Raw genomic sequence first — 16,097 nt, 5'->3', positions numbered from 1 at the left:
CGCCCCGAGCAGAGACACTGCCGCCCCGAGCAAAGACAGCCGCCCCAAGCAGAAACAGCGGCCCCGAGACAGCCACCCCGGTCAGAGACTGCCGCCCCGAGCAGAGACACTGCCGCCCCGAGCAGAAACAGCGGCCCCGAGACTGCCTCCCCGAGCAGAGACTGCCTCCCCGAGCAGAGACTGCCTCCCCGAGCAGAGACTGCCTCCCCGAGCAGAGACTGCCTCCCCGAGCAGAGACTGCCGCCCCGAACCGTTGTCTGTATCAGGGCTCTGGCCGCTCGCCATCAGCGCCATCGCCTCCCAGCTGGCAGCCTGTGACTAGCAGCCGCTCGCACCGGGAGGACGGGCCTCCTGCTCCTGTGTGAGGGGCTCGGTGAGGGGAGGTGGCTGTGGGCCTCGCTTGCCCCCCGTGCTTCACTTCGCACACTCCCCCATTCTCAGCGACTGCCGCAGGACGGAGGGGGCGGAAGGGTTGTGTGTGTCGCTGTGAGGCGGACAGGATGGCTCGGCCCAGGCCCCGGGACTACAAGGCTGGAGAACTGGTGTTTGCCAAAATGAAGGGATACCCGCACTGGCCGGCCCGGGTGAGTGCCCGCGGGAGGGGTGGCAGAGGGCAGAGCCCTCCCCGAATAAGGTCCGTACATCCACAAAAGGGCGGGAAAGCCTGATCCGGGCACACTGCGCACATCTGGTACAGCCTGTATACGGTGCACCGACATACGGTATATCCCCTGTGCGCACATACACGGTGTATACAGAGTGCGCATGTACGCAGTGTACACGGATATACCCGTGTGTGGCGCATAGAGGCCCCGGGCAGCAGCTGAGGGCCAGGTGAGGATGCGGGGTGTGAGGCCTGTGCGCCCCTCGTCCTGCCCGGCCCATGCCCAGCTGCCACCACACACTACCAGCTCCTCTCACTGTACGGGTGATGTGGGCGCTATACAGGCAGTGTGCATAATATACACACACAGGGTACCAGTGATATATGTAGGTGACATACACAATGTACAGGTGATACATATAGTATACATATAGCTGTCATGACAACCCATCGGCAGCCCCGCGGATCACATGACAGGGTTGCCAATGTGCAGGACTTGTGACGTGTTTCCAGCTGACGCATGTTAGATGCTGTTGGAAGTAGATCAGGGGATTTATTCTGATGGAATATAGGCTGAACTGGATGGACAAATGTCTTTTTTCGGCCTTGCTAACTATGTTACTATGTATATACAGGCGACGGTCACAGTATGCAGGGGATGTATATAATATACAGGTGATGTATATGGTATATAGGTGATATACAGAATATGCAGGTGATGTATATAATATACAGGCGACGGTCACAGTATGCAGGGGATGTATATAATATACAGGTGATGTATATGGTATATAGGTGATATACACAGTTTGTAGGTGATATATAGTATACAGGCGACGGTCACAGTATGCAGGGGATGTATATAATATACAGGTGATATATATGGTGTATAGGTGATATACACAGTTTGTAGGTGATACATATAGTATACAGGCGACGGTCACAGTATGCAGGAGATGTATATAATATACAGGTGATATATATGGTATATAGGTGATATACACAGTTTGTAGGTGATACATATAGTATACAGGCAACGGTCACAGTATGCAGGGGATGTATATAATATACAGGTGATATATATGGTGTATAGGTGATATACACAGTTTGTAGGTGATACATATAGTATACAGGCGACGGTCACAGTATGCAGGGGATGTATATAATATACAGGTGATGTATATGGTATATAGGTGATATACACAGTTTAGAGGTGATACAAAGGGTATACAGGTAATGTGCATAGTATATGGGTGAAATATGTATGTGTATATATATATATATATATATATATATATCTATAGATATATCTATATACATATAGATATATACAGCTTTGGCAAAAATTAAGAGACCACTGCAAATTTTTCAGTTTGTCTGATTTTTCTCTTTATATGTATATTTTTGAGTAAAATGTAAATTGTTCTTTTATTCTATAAACTACTGACAACATCTCCGAAGTTCCAAGCAATGAATTTTGTATTTTCTGAAAATGAGAAATGCTCAAAATAACAAAGAAAAGCATTGCTTGCAGACCTCAAATAATGCAAAGAAAACAAAGTTCAACAAGGCTGGAATTAGAAAGGTTGTTCTTTGCGAAGGACGTATGAATCAAGCCGCATACAAGGTTTTCCAGGAAACCCAGTTGATTCCTTCTGCTCAGGCACTGTTCCCCCCAACTCTGAGGGCTGGTTTTTCCAGCAGGACAATGCGCCATGCACAGCTAGGTCAATCCAGGTGTGGATGAAGGACCACCACATCAAATCCCTGTCATGGCCAACCCAATTTCCAGACCTGAACCCCATTGAAAACCTCTGGAATGTAATCAAGAGGATGATGGATAGTCACAAGCCATCAAATAAAGAAGAACTGCTTACTTTTTTGTGCCAGGGGCAGTGTGAAAGACTGCTGGAAAGCATGCCAAGACGCATGAAAGCTGTGATTAAAAATCATGCTTATTCCACAACATATTGATTTCTGAACTCTTCCTGAGTTAAAACATTAGTATTGTTTCTAAATGATTATAAACTTTTTTTGCATTGTTTGAGGTCTGCAAGCAATGCATTTTTTTGTTATTTTGACCATTTCTCATTTTCAGAAAATAATTACAAAATTAATTGCTTGAAACTTCGGAGACATGTCAGTCGTGATGAGCAAGTGTAGTCGTTGCTTGGGTTTTCCCCGAGCACGCTCTGGTACATATTATTATTATTGTTATAGCGCCATTTATTCCATGGCGCTTTACATGTAAGGATGGGTATACATAATAAAAACAAGTACAATAATCTTGAACAATACAAGTCACAACTGGTACAGGAGGAGAGAGGACCCTGCCCGCGAGGGCTCACAATTTACAAGGGATGGGTGAGGATACAGTAGGTGAGGATAGAGCTGGTCGTGCAGCGGTTTGGTCGATCGGTGGTTGCTGCAGGTTGTAGGCTTGTCGGAAGAGGTGGGTCTTCAGGTTCTTTTTGAAGGTTTCGATGGTAGGTGAGAGTCTGATATGTTGTGGTAGAGCGTTCCAGAGTAGGGGTGATGCGCGAGAGAAATCTTGTATGCGATTGTGGGAAGAGGAGATAATAGGGGAGTAGAGAAGGAGATCTTGAGGATCGGAGGTTGCGTGCAGGAAAGTACTGAGAGACGAGGTCACAGATGTATGGAGGAGACAGGTTGTGGATGGCTTTGTACGTCATGGTTAGGCTTTTGTACTGGAGTCTCTGGGTAATGGGGAGCCAGTGAAGGGATTGACAGAGGGGAGAGGCCGGGGAATAGTGGGGGGACAGGTGGATTAGTCGGGCAGCTGAGTTTAGAATAGATTGGAGGGGTGCGAGAGTGTTAGAGGAGAGGCCACAGAGCAGGAGGTTACAGTAGTTGAGGCGGGAGATGATGAGGGCATGGACTAGGGTTTTTGCAGATTCTTGGTTTAGGAATGTACGGATCCGTGAAATATTTTTGAGTTGAAAGCGGCAGAAAGTGGAAAGGGCTTGGATATGCGGTTTGAAGGAGAGATCAGTGTCAAGGATTACCCCGAGACAGCGAGCTTGTGGGACTGGGGAGAGTGGGCAGCCGTTTACTGTAATGGATAGGTTTGTTGGGGGGTCGCGTGAGATGGGGGAAAGACGATGAACTCTGTTTTGTCCATGTTAAGTTTTAGAAATCTAGTGGAGAAGAAGGGTGACATTGACGGATTCTGGTTAGTAGGGTGGTGATATCTGGTCCAGAGATATAGATCTGTGTGTCATCAGCATAGAGATGATACTGAAAACCGTGAGATTCTATGAGATGTCCCAGGCCAAAAGTGTAAATGGAGAAGAGGTGGGGCCCTAGAACTGAGCCTTGCTGGACTCCGACAGATAGGGGGCGAGGTGAGGAGGTGGTGTGTGAATGGGAGACGCTGAATGTCCGGTCAGTTAGGTATGACGAGATCCAGGATAGGGCCAAGTCTGTGATGCCAAGGGATGAGAGGGTCCGCAGCAACAGGGAATGGTGCACTGTGTCAAAGGCAGAGGACAGGACGAGGAGGACAGAGTAGTGGCGCTTGCTCTTGGCGGTTAATAGGTCATTGGTGACCTTAGTTAGGGTAGTTTCAGTGGAGTGGTGTGACCGGAAGCCAGATTGTAAGCGGTTGAAGAGGGAGCAGGAAGATAGATGAGAGGACAGTTCAAGATGGACGTGTTGTTCCAGTAGTTTTGAGGCATAGGGGAGAAGTGATATAGGGTGATAGCTCGATACACAGGATGGATCAAGAGAGGGCTTTTTGAGGATAGGTGTGATTGAGGCATGTTTAACCCCTTCCCGCCACGGCCCTTTTTCATTTTTGTGTTTTCGTTTTTCGCTCCCCTCCTTCCCAGAGCCATAACTTTTTTATTTTTCCGTCAATATGGTCATCTGAGGGCTTATTTTTTGCGGGACGAGTTGTACAGTTGAACGACACCATTGGTTTTACCATGTCTTGTACTAGAAAACGAGAAAAAAATTCCAAGTGCGGTGAAATTGCAAACAAAGTGCAATCTCACACTTGTTTTTTGATTGGCTTTTTTGCTAGCTTCACTAAATGCTAAAACTGACCTGACATTATGATTCTCCAGGTTATTACGAGTTCATAGATATCTAACATGTCTAGACTATTTTGTATGTCAGTGGTGAAAAAAAATTCAAAACTTTGCTATAAAAAAAAAAAAAAAAAAAAAAAAAAGCGCCATTTTCCGATACCCGTAGCGTCTCCATTTTTCGTGATCTGGGGTCAGGTGAGGGCTTTTTTTTTGCATGTCGAGCAGACGTTTTTAATGCTACCACTTTTGTGCAGATACGTTCTTTTGATCGCCCGTTATTGCATTTTAATGCAATGTCACGACGACAAAAAAAACGTAATTCTGGCGTTTCTAATGTTTTCTTGCTACGCCGTTTAGCGATTAGGTTAATGCTTTTTTTTATTGATAGATCGGGCGATTCTGAACGCGGCGATACCAAATATGTGTAGGTTTGATTTTTTTTTTTAATTGTTTTATTTTGGATGGGGCGGAAGGGGGGTGATTTAAACTTTTATATATTTTTTCTTTTTTTCATATTTTTAAAAACTTTTTTTAAAAACTTTTGCCATGCTTCAATAGCCTCCATGGGAGGCTAGAAGCTGGCATAGCCTGATCGGCTCTGCTACATAGTAGCGATCATCAGATCGCTGCTATGTAGCTGAAATGCAGGTGTGCTTTGAGCGCCGACCACAGGGGGGCGCTCACAGCAGGCCATCATCAGTAACCATAGAGGTCTCAAGGACCTGTATATAATATACAGGTGATATATATGGTGTATATGTGATATACACAGTTTGTAGATGATATATAGTATACAGGTGATGTACACAGTATACAGGAGACATACACAGTATACAGGTGATGTATATAATATACAGGTGATGTATATGGTGTATAGGTGATATACACAGTTTGTAGGTGATATATATTATGCAGGTGATGTGCACAGTATACAGGAGACATACACAGTATGCAGGTGATGTATATAATATACAGGTGATGTATATGGTGTATAGATGATATACACAGTTTGTAGGTGATACATATAGTATACAGGTGATATATAGTATACAGGTGATGTACACAGTATACAGGAGACATACACAGTATGCAGGTGATGTATATAATATACAGGTGGTGTATAGGTGATATACACAGTTTGTAGGTGATATATAGTATACAGGTGATGTGCACAGTATGCAGGTGATGTATATAATATACAGGTGATATATATATGGTGTATATGTGATATACACAGTTTGTAGGTGATATATAGTATACAGGTGATGTACACAGTATGCAGGGGATGTATATAATATACAGGTGGTGTATAGGTGATATACACAGTTTGTAGGTGATATATAGTATACAGGTGATGTACACAGTATGCAGGTGATGTATATAATATACAGGTGATATATATGGTGTATAGGTGATATACACAGTTTGTAGGTGATATATAGTATACAGGTGATGTACACAGTATGCAGGCGATGTATATAATATACAGGTGATATATATGGTGTATAGGTGATATACACAGTTTGTAGGTGATATATAGTATGCAGGTGATGTACACAGTATGCAGGTGATGTATATAAAATACAGGTGATGTATATGGTGTATAGATGATATACACAGTTTGTAGGTGATATATAGTATACAGGTGATGTACACAGTATACAGGTGATGTACACAGTATGCAGGTGATGTATATAATATACAGGTGATGTATATGGTGTATAGGTGATATACACAGTTTGTAGGTGATATATAGTATACAGGTGATGTACACAGTATGCAGGTGATGTATATAATATACAGGTGATGTATATGGTGTATAGGTGATATACACAGTTTGTAGGTGATATATAGTATACAGGTGATGTACACAGTATGCAGGTGATGTACACAGTATGCAGGTGATGTATATAATATACAGGTGATGTATATGGTGTATAGGTGATATACACAGTTTGTAGGTGATATATAGTATACAGGTGATGTACACAGTATGCAGGTGATGTATATAATATACAGGTGATGTATATGGTGTATAGGTGATATACACAGTTTGTAGGTGATATATAGTATGCAGGTGATGTACACAGTATGCAGGTGATGTATATAAAATACAGGTGATGTATATGGTGTATAGATGATATACACAGTTTGTAGGTGATATATAGTATACAGGTGATGTACACAGTATACAGGTGATGTACACAGTATGCAGGTGATGTATATAATATACAGGTGATGTATATGGTGTATAGGTGATATACACAGTTTGTAGGTGATATATAGTATACAGGTGATGTACACAGTATGCAGGTGATGTATATAATATACAGGTGATGTATATGGTGTATAGGTGATATACACAGTTTGTAGGTGATATATAGTATACAGGTGATGTACACAGTATGCAGGTGATGTACACAGTATGCAGGTGATGTATATAATATACAGGTGATGTATATGGTGTATAGGTGATATACACAGTTTGTAGGTGATATATAGTATACAGGTGATGTACACAGTATGCAGGTGATGTATATAATATACAGGTGATGTATATGGTGTATAGGTGATATACACAGTTTGTAGGTGATATATAGTATACAGGTGATGTACACAGTATGCAGGTGATGTATATAATATACAGGTGATATATATGGTGTATAGGTGATATGCACAGTTTGTAGGTGATATATAGTATACAGGAGACATACACATTATGCAGGTGATGTACACTGCATACAGTATTCAGACAATTCCAAGGCAGACCCCAACAACCCCCGCGCCTCCATTATCAGCGCCATTAGGTTGAGCCCCATAAACAAATATACAGGTGATATATATGGTGTATAGGTGATATGCACAGTTTGTAGGGTCCAAGGCAGACCCCAACAACCCCCGCGCCTCCATTATCAGCGCCATTAGGTTGAGCCCCATAAACAATAGTGTCAGCAGGGCATCTTAGAAAGTGCTGGCAAAGGTTAATGACCACTTTGTGGCATTTTTTTTATGTCCCATATAACAAATTGGTGGCATTTATTTGGTAGAGTTGTTATGGGTCCATTATGAAGAAGCCGTAACATTAATGTGAACAGAACCAAGCTGTAAATGAGTCCTGATTTCTGCTGCTTTCTAACAATAGATAATTCCAGTATAAATTGTATTGTCACCTTTATAAATACGTGTGCAAGTAATAGTGCCAGTGGCACTGTAGGAGATTTGCCTTCTTTGCTGGAAGCCTATGGGTCTTTGCACACATTCAGGATCTGTAGCTGAAAATTCTGCTGCAAATGATGTGTCAGCAGGAAAAACGCTGCGTAAAATACGTTTTTTTTTTGCATTTCTTGCATGTGTTGTTGATATTTCCCCACTTATTAGCATGAGAGAAATCTGCAGCAAAAACGCTGAAAGAATTGATATGCTGCAAATGTAAATCTGCACCAAATCAACAGGAAGAAAATAAGCAACTGTGCATGAGACTTTAGGAACCTCATTCATCTTGCTGGTGCTAGGAAACTCTTTGGCTATGTGCACATGTTGCAGATATGACTTTGGAATTTTCTGTGCAGATTCTGCATTTCTAAGTTTTGTGATAAAACTGAGCAGAAAAAAATGTGTCAAAAACGCAATGTGTGCACAGGCCATAAGAGATCTTTCTTTGCACTATTAGGCTATGTGCACACGTTCAGGAATTCATGCAGAAAATTCCTGGGAAAATCCGGACATTTCTGCCAGATTTCCGCATGAAATCTGCATGCGGTTTTGGCGCGGTTTTGGCGCGTTTTTTTCCGGACATTTCCCAATGCATTAGACAGTGGGAAAACCGCAAAAAAACCCGCAAAATTAATGAACAGGTTCATTATTTTTCCGCAATGCGTTTTTCATGCGGAAAAACGCACATCATGTGCACAGAAGTTGCGGATTTCATTAAAAATGATAGGATGCTTAATGTATGCAGATTATTTGCGGTTTTTATAGCGCAAAAACGCTAAAAAACCGCAAATAATATGCAACGTGTGCACATAGCCTTAGAGCCTGTGCACATGTTGCAGATTTGTCAAGTTTTTCTTCTGCGCAGATTTGTCACAAAACCTCAAGGGTATGTGCACACGTTGCGGATTTGACTGTGGAATTTTCTGTGCAGATTCTGCATTTCTTGGCAGAAAACGCAGGTCAGAATCTGCGCGTTTTTGTGCGTTTTTTTTTTTGCGGATTTCATGTGTTTTTTACCCTTGCAGATTTTTATTATGGAATGGGTGTAGAACGCTGCAGATCCGCAAAAAGAATTGACATGGTCCATTTTTTAATCTGCTGTATTTTCCGTGCGGAATTTTCCGCACCATTAGCACAGCATTTTTATTTTTCCTTTGATTCACATTGTACTGTAAATCACTTGTGGATCTTCAGCGTTTCTGCACGGAAAAAACGCTGCGGATCCGTAGGAAATCTGCAACGTGTGCACATACCCCAAGGGTTTCCTGGTGCCAGCAGATTTGGTGCAGATTTGAATTTCCAGCATGTTCTTTCAGTCTTTTTGCAGCAGATATCACTCATGCTAATGAGTGGTGAAAAATGTGCACCAAAATCGGTACCGGAATTATCCGTGTCCGTGCGTTTATGTGGCACATCAGTGTGGCACATGTGCGGCATCCGAGTGCCGCCCGTGTGCCGACTGAGGACCACACGCACCGTGCAGGAGACAGCGCTAGAGTTAATCGCTGTCCCCTGCATTTCGCTGGAGAGAAGATATGAAAACTCTTTTTTTTTTTGTGTTTAAAAAAAAGATTCCTGTCCCCAACCCCCTCCCACCCCCTGTGCGCCCCCTTCTTCCCCCCCTGCTGCTAATAAAATACTTACCCGGCTCCCTCGCTGGCGCTGCTTCCTTTTCTCGCCGCAGCTTCTCCTGTATGAGCGTTCACGTGGTGCCGCCTATTACAGTGATGAATATGTGGCTCCACCTCCCATAGGGGTGGAGACGCATATTCATCCCTGTAATGGGCGGCACCACGTGAACGCTCATACAGGAGAAGCTGCGGCGAGGACAGGAAGCAGCGCCAGCGAGGGAGCCGGGTAAGTATTTTATTAACAGCGGGAGGGGGGGGGGGCGAACAGGGGGTGGGAGGGGGTTGGGGACAGGAATCTTTTTTTTTTTAAACACACACACACACAAAAAAAGAGTTTTCATATCTTCTCTCCAGCGAACGATGCTGGAGAGAAGAAATGAATAGCGGCTTCAGCACCACGCTGGGGGGACAGCGCTTACAGTAGCGCTGTCTCCTGCACGGCACATGGACTGCACACGGACAACATCCCTGTACAGTACGTATTTTACACGGACCCATTGACTTTAATGGGTCCGTGTAATACGTGCGCTCCCACAAACACTGACATGTCTCCGTGTTTTCAAAACGGACACACGGTCCGTGAAAACATGCTGACATGTGCAGAGACACATTGATTTTAATGTGTCTACGTGAGTCAGTGTCTCCAGTACGTGAGGAAACTGTCACCTCACGTACCGGAGCCACTGACGTGTGAAACCGGCCTTATGCAGTATTTTTCCTACCAAAAGATGCAGAAATTTTTGCACGAAATACTTAACCCCTTCCCGACCTGTGACACTACGTAGGCGTTATGAAAGTCGGTGCCAATCCGACCTGTGACACCTATGTGGCGTCATGGAGGGATCACGTCCCTGCAGATCGGGTGAAAGGGTTAACTCCAATTTCACCCGACCTGCAGGGACAGGGGGAGTGGTACTTCAGCCCAGGGGGGGTGGCTTTGCCCCCACGTGGCTACGATCGCTCTGATTGGCTGTTTCACTTTCAACAGCCAATCAGAGCAATTTGTAATATTTCACCTGTGAAACTTGGTGAAATATTACAATCCAGGCATGGCCGATGCTGTAATATCATCGGCCATGGCTGGACCATGATCTGCCACATCTATCGACTGACAGCGGCGATCTGCCGTCACTGTCAGTCTTTCCTCCTCTCCATTCTGTGCTCCGCTGCCCTCCTCTCCCCTCCGCCTGCCCCAGGCCTCCCCTCCACCCCCCCCCCCCCCCCGCTGTCCGATCCCACCCCCCATACTTACCAAGTCCCGGTGTCCGTCTGTCTTCAGCGATGGGCGCCGCCATCTTCCAAAATACCGGCTGGCAGATTCATTCCAGGTACATTTTGATCACTGTGATAGGTTATATCACAGTGATCAAAATAAAAAAAAAGTAAATAAAGCTCCCCTTATCATCCACCATAGGTAGGGAAAATAATGAAATAAATAAAATATATTTATTTTTATTTTTCCTCTAGCGTTAAGGTTAGAACTAGGGTTAGGGTTAGAGTTAGGGCTAGGGTTAGGGTTGCAATTAGGGTTAGAATTAGGGTTAAGGCTGCAATTAGGGTTAGGGTTAGAAATAGGCTATGTGCACACGGTGCGGATTTGGCTGCGGATCCACATGTGCCCATGGTGCGGAAAATACTGTGCGGAAACGCTGCACTATATTTTCCGCAGCATGTCAATTCTTTGTGTGGAATCCACAGCGTTTTACACCTGTTCCTCAATCGGAATCCGCTGCTGAAATCCGCACAAAAAACACTGGAAATCCATTGGAAATCCCCAAGTAAAACGCAGTGCGTTTTACCTGCGGATTGTTCAAAAAACGGTGCGGAAAAATCCGCACACGAATCCGCAGCGTGGACACATAGCCTTAGGGTTAGGGCTGGAACTAGTTAGGGTGGGAATTAGGGTTAGGGTTGGAAATAGGGTTAAGATTAGGGTTAGGGGTGTGTTGAGGTTAGGGTTAGGCTTGTGATTAGGGTTATGGTTAGGGTTGGTTGTGTGTTGGGATTAGGGTTAGGGGTGTGTTGGGGTTAGGGTTGTGGTTAGGGGTGTATTGGGGGTTAGGGTTGTGATTACGGTTATGGTTAGAGTTGGGATTAGGGTTAGGGGTGTGTTGGGGTTAGTGTTGGAGCTATAATTGAGGGGTTTCCACTGTTTAGGCACATCAGTAACATAACATAGTAACATAGTTAGTAAGGCCGAAAAAAGACATTTGTCCATCCAGTTCAGCCTATATTCCGTCATAATAAATCCCCAGATCTACGTCCTTCTACAGAACCTAATAATTGTATGATACAATATTGTTCTGCTCCAGGAAGACATCCAGGCCTCTCTTGAACCCCTCGACTGAGTTCGCCATCACCACCTCCTCAGGGGGTCTCCAATCACGACAAATGGTCAAATGGTGCTCCCTTCCTTCCGAGCCCAGAAGTGCGCCCAAACAGTGGTTTACCCAAACATATGGGGCATAAGCGTACTCAGGAAAAATTGTACAACAATGCTGGAGGTCTAATTTCTCCTGTTACCCTTGGAAAAATAAAAAAATGGGGGCTAAAAAAATTATTTTTGTGGGAAAAAAATGATTTTTTATTTTCACGGCTCTGCGTTGTAAAATTCTGTGAAGCACTTGGGGGTTCAAAGTGCTCACCACACATCTAGATAAGTTCCTTGGGGGGGTCTAGTTTCCAAAATGGGGTCACTTGTGGGAGCGTTCCAATCTTTAGGCACACAGGGGCTCTCCAAACGCGACATGGTGTCCGCTAACGATTGGAGCCAATTTTTCATTCAAAAAGTGAAATGGCGCTCCTTCCCTTCCGAGCCCTGTCGTGTGCCCAAACAGTGATTCCCCCAACATATGGGGTATCGGCATACTCAGGACAAATTGTACAACAGTTTTCGTGGTTCAGTTTCTTCTTTTACCCTTGGGAAAATAAAAAAAATTGTTGCTAAAAGTTCATTTTTGTGACTAAAAAGTTAAATATTTATTTTTTTCTTCCATGTCGCTTCTGCTGCTGTGAAACACCTTAAGGATTAATAAACTTCTTGAATGTGGTTTTGAGCACCATGAGGGGTGCAGTTTTTAGAATGGTGTCACTTTTGGATATTTTCAGCCATATAGACCCCTCAAACTGACTTCAAATGTGAGGTGGTCCCTAAAAAAATGGTTTTGTAAATTTTGTTGTAAAAATGAGAAATCGCTGGTCAAATTTTAACCCTTATAACTTCCTAGCAAAAAAAAATTTTGTTTCCAAAATTATGCTGATGTAAAGTAGACATGTGGGAAATGTTATTTATTAAAGGGACTCTGTCACCTGAATTTGGCGGGACTGGTTTTGGGTCATATGGGCGGAGTTTTCGGGTGTTTGAATCACCCTTTCCTTACCCGCTGGCTGCATGCTGGCTGCAATATTGGATTGAAGTTCATTCTCTGTCCTCCATAGTACACGCCTGCGCAAAGCAATCTTGCCTTGTGCAGGCGTGTACTATGGAGGACAGAGAATGAACTTCAATCCAATATTGCGGCCAGCATGCAGCCAGCGGGTAAGGAAAGGGTGAATCAAACACCCGAAAACTCCGCCCATATGACCCAAAACCAGTCCCGCCAAATTCAGGTGACAGGTTCCCTTTAACTATTTTGTGTCACATAACTCTCAGGTTTAACAGAATAACAATTCAAAATTTGAAAATTGCAAAATTTTAAAAATTTTAGCCAAATTTCCATTTTTTTTCCACAAATAAATGCCAAAAATTATCGACCTAAATTTACCACTAACTTGGAGCTCAATATATCACGAAAAAACACTCTCAGAATCGCCAGGATCCGTTGAAGTGTTCTTGAGTTATTACCTCATAAAGGGACACTGGTCAGAATTGCAAAAAATGGCCAGGTCATTAAGGTGAAAATAGGCTGGGTCATGAAAGGGTTAAAGGGAATCTGTCACCTCATTTTTCGCATATAAGCTGCGGCCAACGCCATTAGGGGCTTATCTACAGCATTTTGTAATGTTGTAGATAAGTCCCTGATGTAACCTGAAAGATAAGAAAAACAAGTTAGATTATACTCACCCATTGGTGGTCCGGGTCCGATGGCCATTGCAGGTCCGAGTCCGGCACCTCCCATCTTCATACAATGTTGTCATTCTCCTTGCTTCTGTTGCGGCTCCTGCGCAGGCGTACTGATTTGCCCTGTTGAGGGCAGAGTAAAGTACTGCAGTGCGCGGGCAATGGGCCTCTCTGAGCTTTCCCGGCGCCTGCGCACTGCAGTACTTTACGCTTCCCTCAACAGGGCAAATCAGTACGCCTGCGCAGGAGCCGCAACACGAAGCAAGGAGGATGACGAAATCATATGAAGATGGGAGGTGCCAGACTTGGCAGCTAACATAGAAAAAACTCAGTAAAAATACATGCCATGAGATACGGCCCTCCCAAAACCCTGTCTGATGACAAATGCACACTTAGCAGGATGCAGCAGGCCTCCACTGATAAAGGCTAGGAGCGGCACAGGTGCAAACTACTTGATAAAAACAACCACCCCAACCAAACATTGCAGGGGTTGGCTGCCTTGCAGAAAAAATGCACATTGATATAACTCACATAGGATGCCAGTCACACTGATAGGTGCGGTGCACAGTGTCTGTATGCAACCTATTGATGACGCCCCTTGTATTAACAGGCGGGCTGCCCAGCACTATAAAATGCAGCGCACAGTGAAAGACGCCCCAGAAAAACCTAGCCAACATAAAGAGGCCTGGCCACATCCTGCAGAAAAGGATATGATATAGTGCAAAAAAATGCATGCATATGATAAATACATACACTATATGAGGTATTGGTTTTATATTTTGGCCAAAATAAAGTAAGCTCACAACCCAACGTCAAGGGTCCCCATAATATTGCGGGTCCTACCACTAATATCAAAAACAGCTAACATAGAAAAAACTCAGAAAAAATAGATACGGCCCTCCCAAAACCCTGTCTGATGACAAATGCACACTTAGCAGGATGCAGCAGGCCTCCACTGATAAAGGCTAGGAGCGGCACAGGTGCAAACTACTTGATAAAAACAACCACCCCAACCAAACATTGCAGGGGTTGGCTGCCTAGCAGAAAAAATGCACATTGATATAACTCAACTATCAGTGGAGGCCTGCTGCATCCTGCTAAGTGTGCATTTGTCATCAGACAGGGTTTTGGGAGGGCCGTATCTCATGGTATGTATTTTTTTAGGTGCCAGACTCGGACCTGCGCCGGCTATCGGACCTGGACCGCCCCTTTGAGAGTATAATCTAACTTGTTTTTCTTATCTTTCAGGTTACATCGGGGACTTATCTACAGCATTACAGAATGCTGTAGATAAGCCCCTAATGGCGGTGGCCGCAGTCACCCTGTTGTTGAGATGAATGGAGGATTCAGCAGGCAAGCCCTTGCTGCACAGTTTGGACAATTCCTACTTGGCGTATCTCTCTGACAAAACTGATCACGCAGGGATTTTTCTCCAATGTTTTTAATAGACTTCAGACATCCTCTACTGTATATGCTGCCATTGGGCCGGAAATGAGCACATCGCTGACCCCTGTCATGTGATTGGGGGTCAGCAATGTATCGGCATGACAACCAGAGGTCTATTGAAGACCTCTATGGTTGTTGATGCCGGATTGCTGTGAGCGCCACCATGTGGTCGGCGCTCATAGCAAAGCAGTAAATTTACTACATAGGAGCGATCAATGTATCGCTCCTATGTACCAGAGCCGATCGAGTTGTGCCAGCTTCTAGCCTCCCATGGAGGCTATTGAAGCATGGCAAAAGTAAAAAAAAAAGGTTTTAAAAAATATGAAAAAAATATAAAAGTTTAAATCACCCCCCTTTCGCCCCATTCAAAATAAAACAATAAAAAAAAATCAAACCTACACATATTTGGTATCGCTGTGTTCAGAATCGCCCAATCTATCAGTTAAAAAAAGGATTAACCTAATTACTAAATAGCATAGTGAGAAAAAAATTAAAAACGCCAGAATTACTTTTTTTCAGTCGCCGCGACATTGCATTAAAATGCAGTAACGGGCTATCAAAAGAACGTATCTGCACCAAAATGGTATCATTAAAAATGTCAGCTCGGCACGCAAAAAATAAGCCCTCAACCGACCCCAGATCACGAAAAGTGGAGACGCTACTGGTATTGCAAAATTTCGAATTTTTTTTTTTTTAGCAAAGTTAAAAAAGTTACAGTAATAACCTAGACATGTCTGAAGTCTATGAACTCGTAATGACCTGGAAAATCATAATGTCAGGTCAGATTTAGCAGTTGGTAAAGCTAGCAAAAAATCCAAGCAAAAAAAACAGTGTCGGATTGCACTTTTTTTGCAATTTCACCGCACTTTGAATTTTTTTCCCGTTTTCTAGTGCATGACATGCTAAAACCAATGATGTCGTTCAAAAGTACAACTTGTCCCGCAAAAAATAAGCCCTCACATGGCCATAATGACGGAAAAATAAAAAAAGTTATGGCTCTGGGAAGGAGAATAACGAAAATGCAAAACCCAAAAAAGCTGGGGTCATGAAGGGGTTAACATTCCCACCTGCTTGTTTTCCATCTCTCTCTG

At 43.8% G+C, this 16,097-nt stretch overlaps 1 protein-coding gene across 1 annotated transcript in view; it reads left to right on the top strand.

Moving 5' to 3' along the window:
* Window positions 1-242: 242 nt before the first annotated feature.
* The window catches only part of HDGFL3 (HDGF like 3), a 146,893-nt gene continuing 131,038 nt past the window's right edge, over window positions 243-16,097 (top strand). Inside the window, exon 1 of the mRNA XM_069766094.1 lies at window positions 243-584. Coding sequence (XP_069622195.1) covers window positions 501-584 — 84 coding nt within the window. The 5' untranslated portion in view covers window positions 243-500. The remainder of the gene's footprint in view (window positions 585-16,097) is intronic.

Source organism: Ranitomeya imitator, chromosome 4 (assembly GCF_032444005.1).
Source record: "Ranitomeya imitator isolate aRanImi1 chromosome 4, aRanImi1.pri, whole genome shotgun sequence".
Lineage (NCBI taxonomy): Eukaryota > Metazoa > Chordata > Amphibia > Anura > Dendrobatidae > Ranitomeya > Ranitomeya imitator.
The sequence above is the reverse complement of the archived record's forward strand: the minus strand, read 5'-3'. Positions and strand labels throughout refer to the sequence as shown.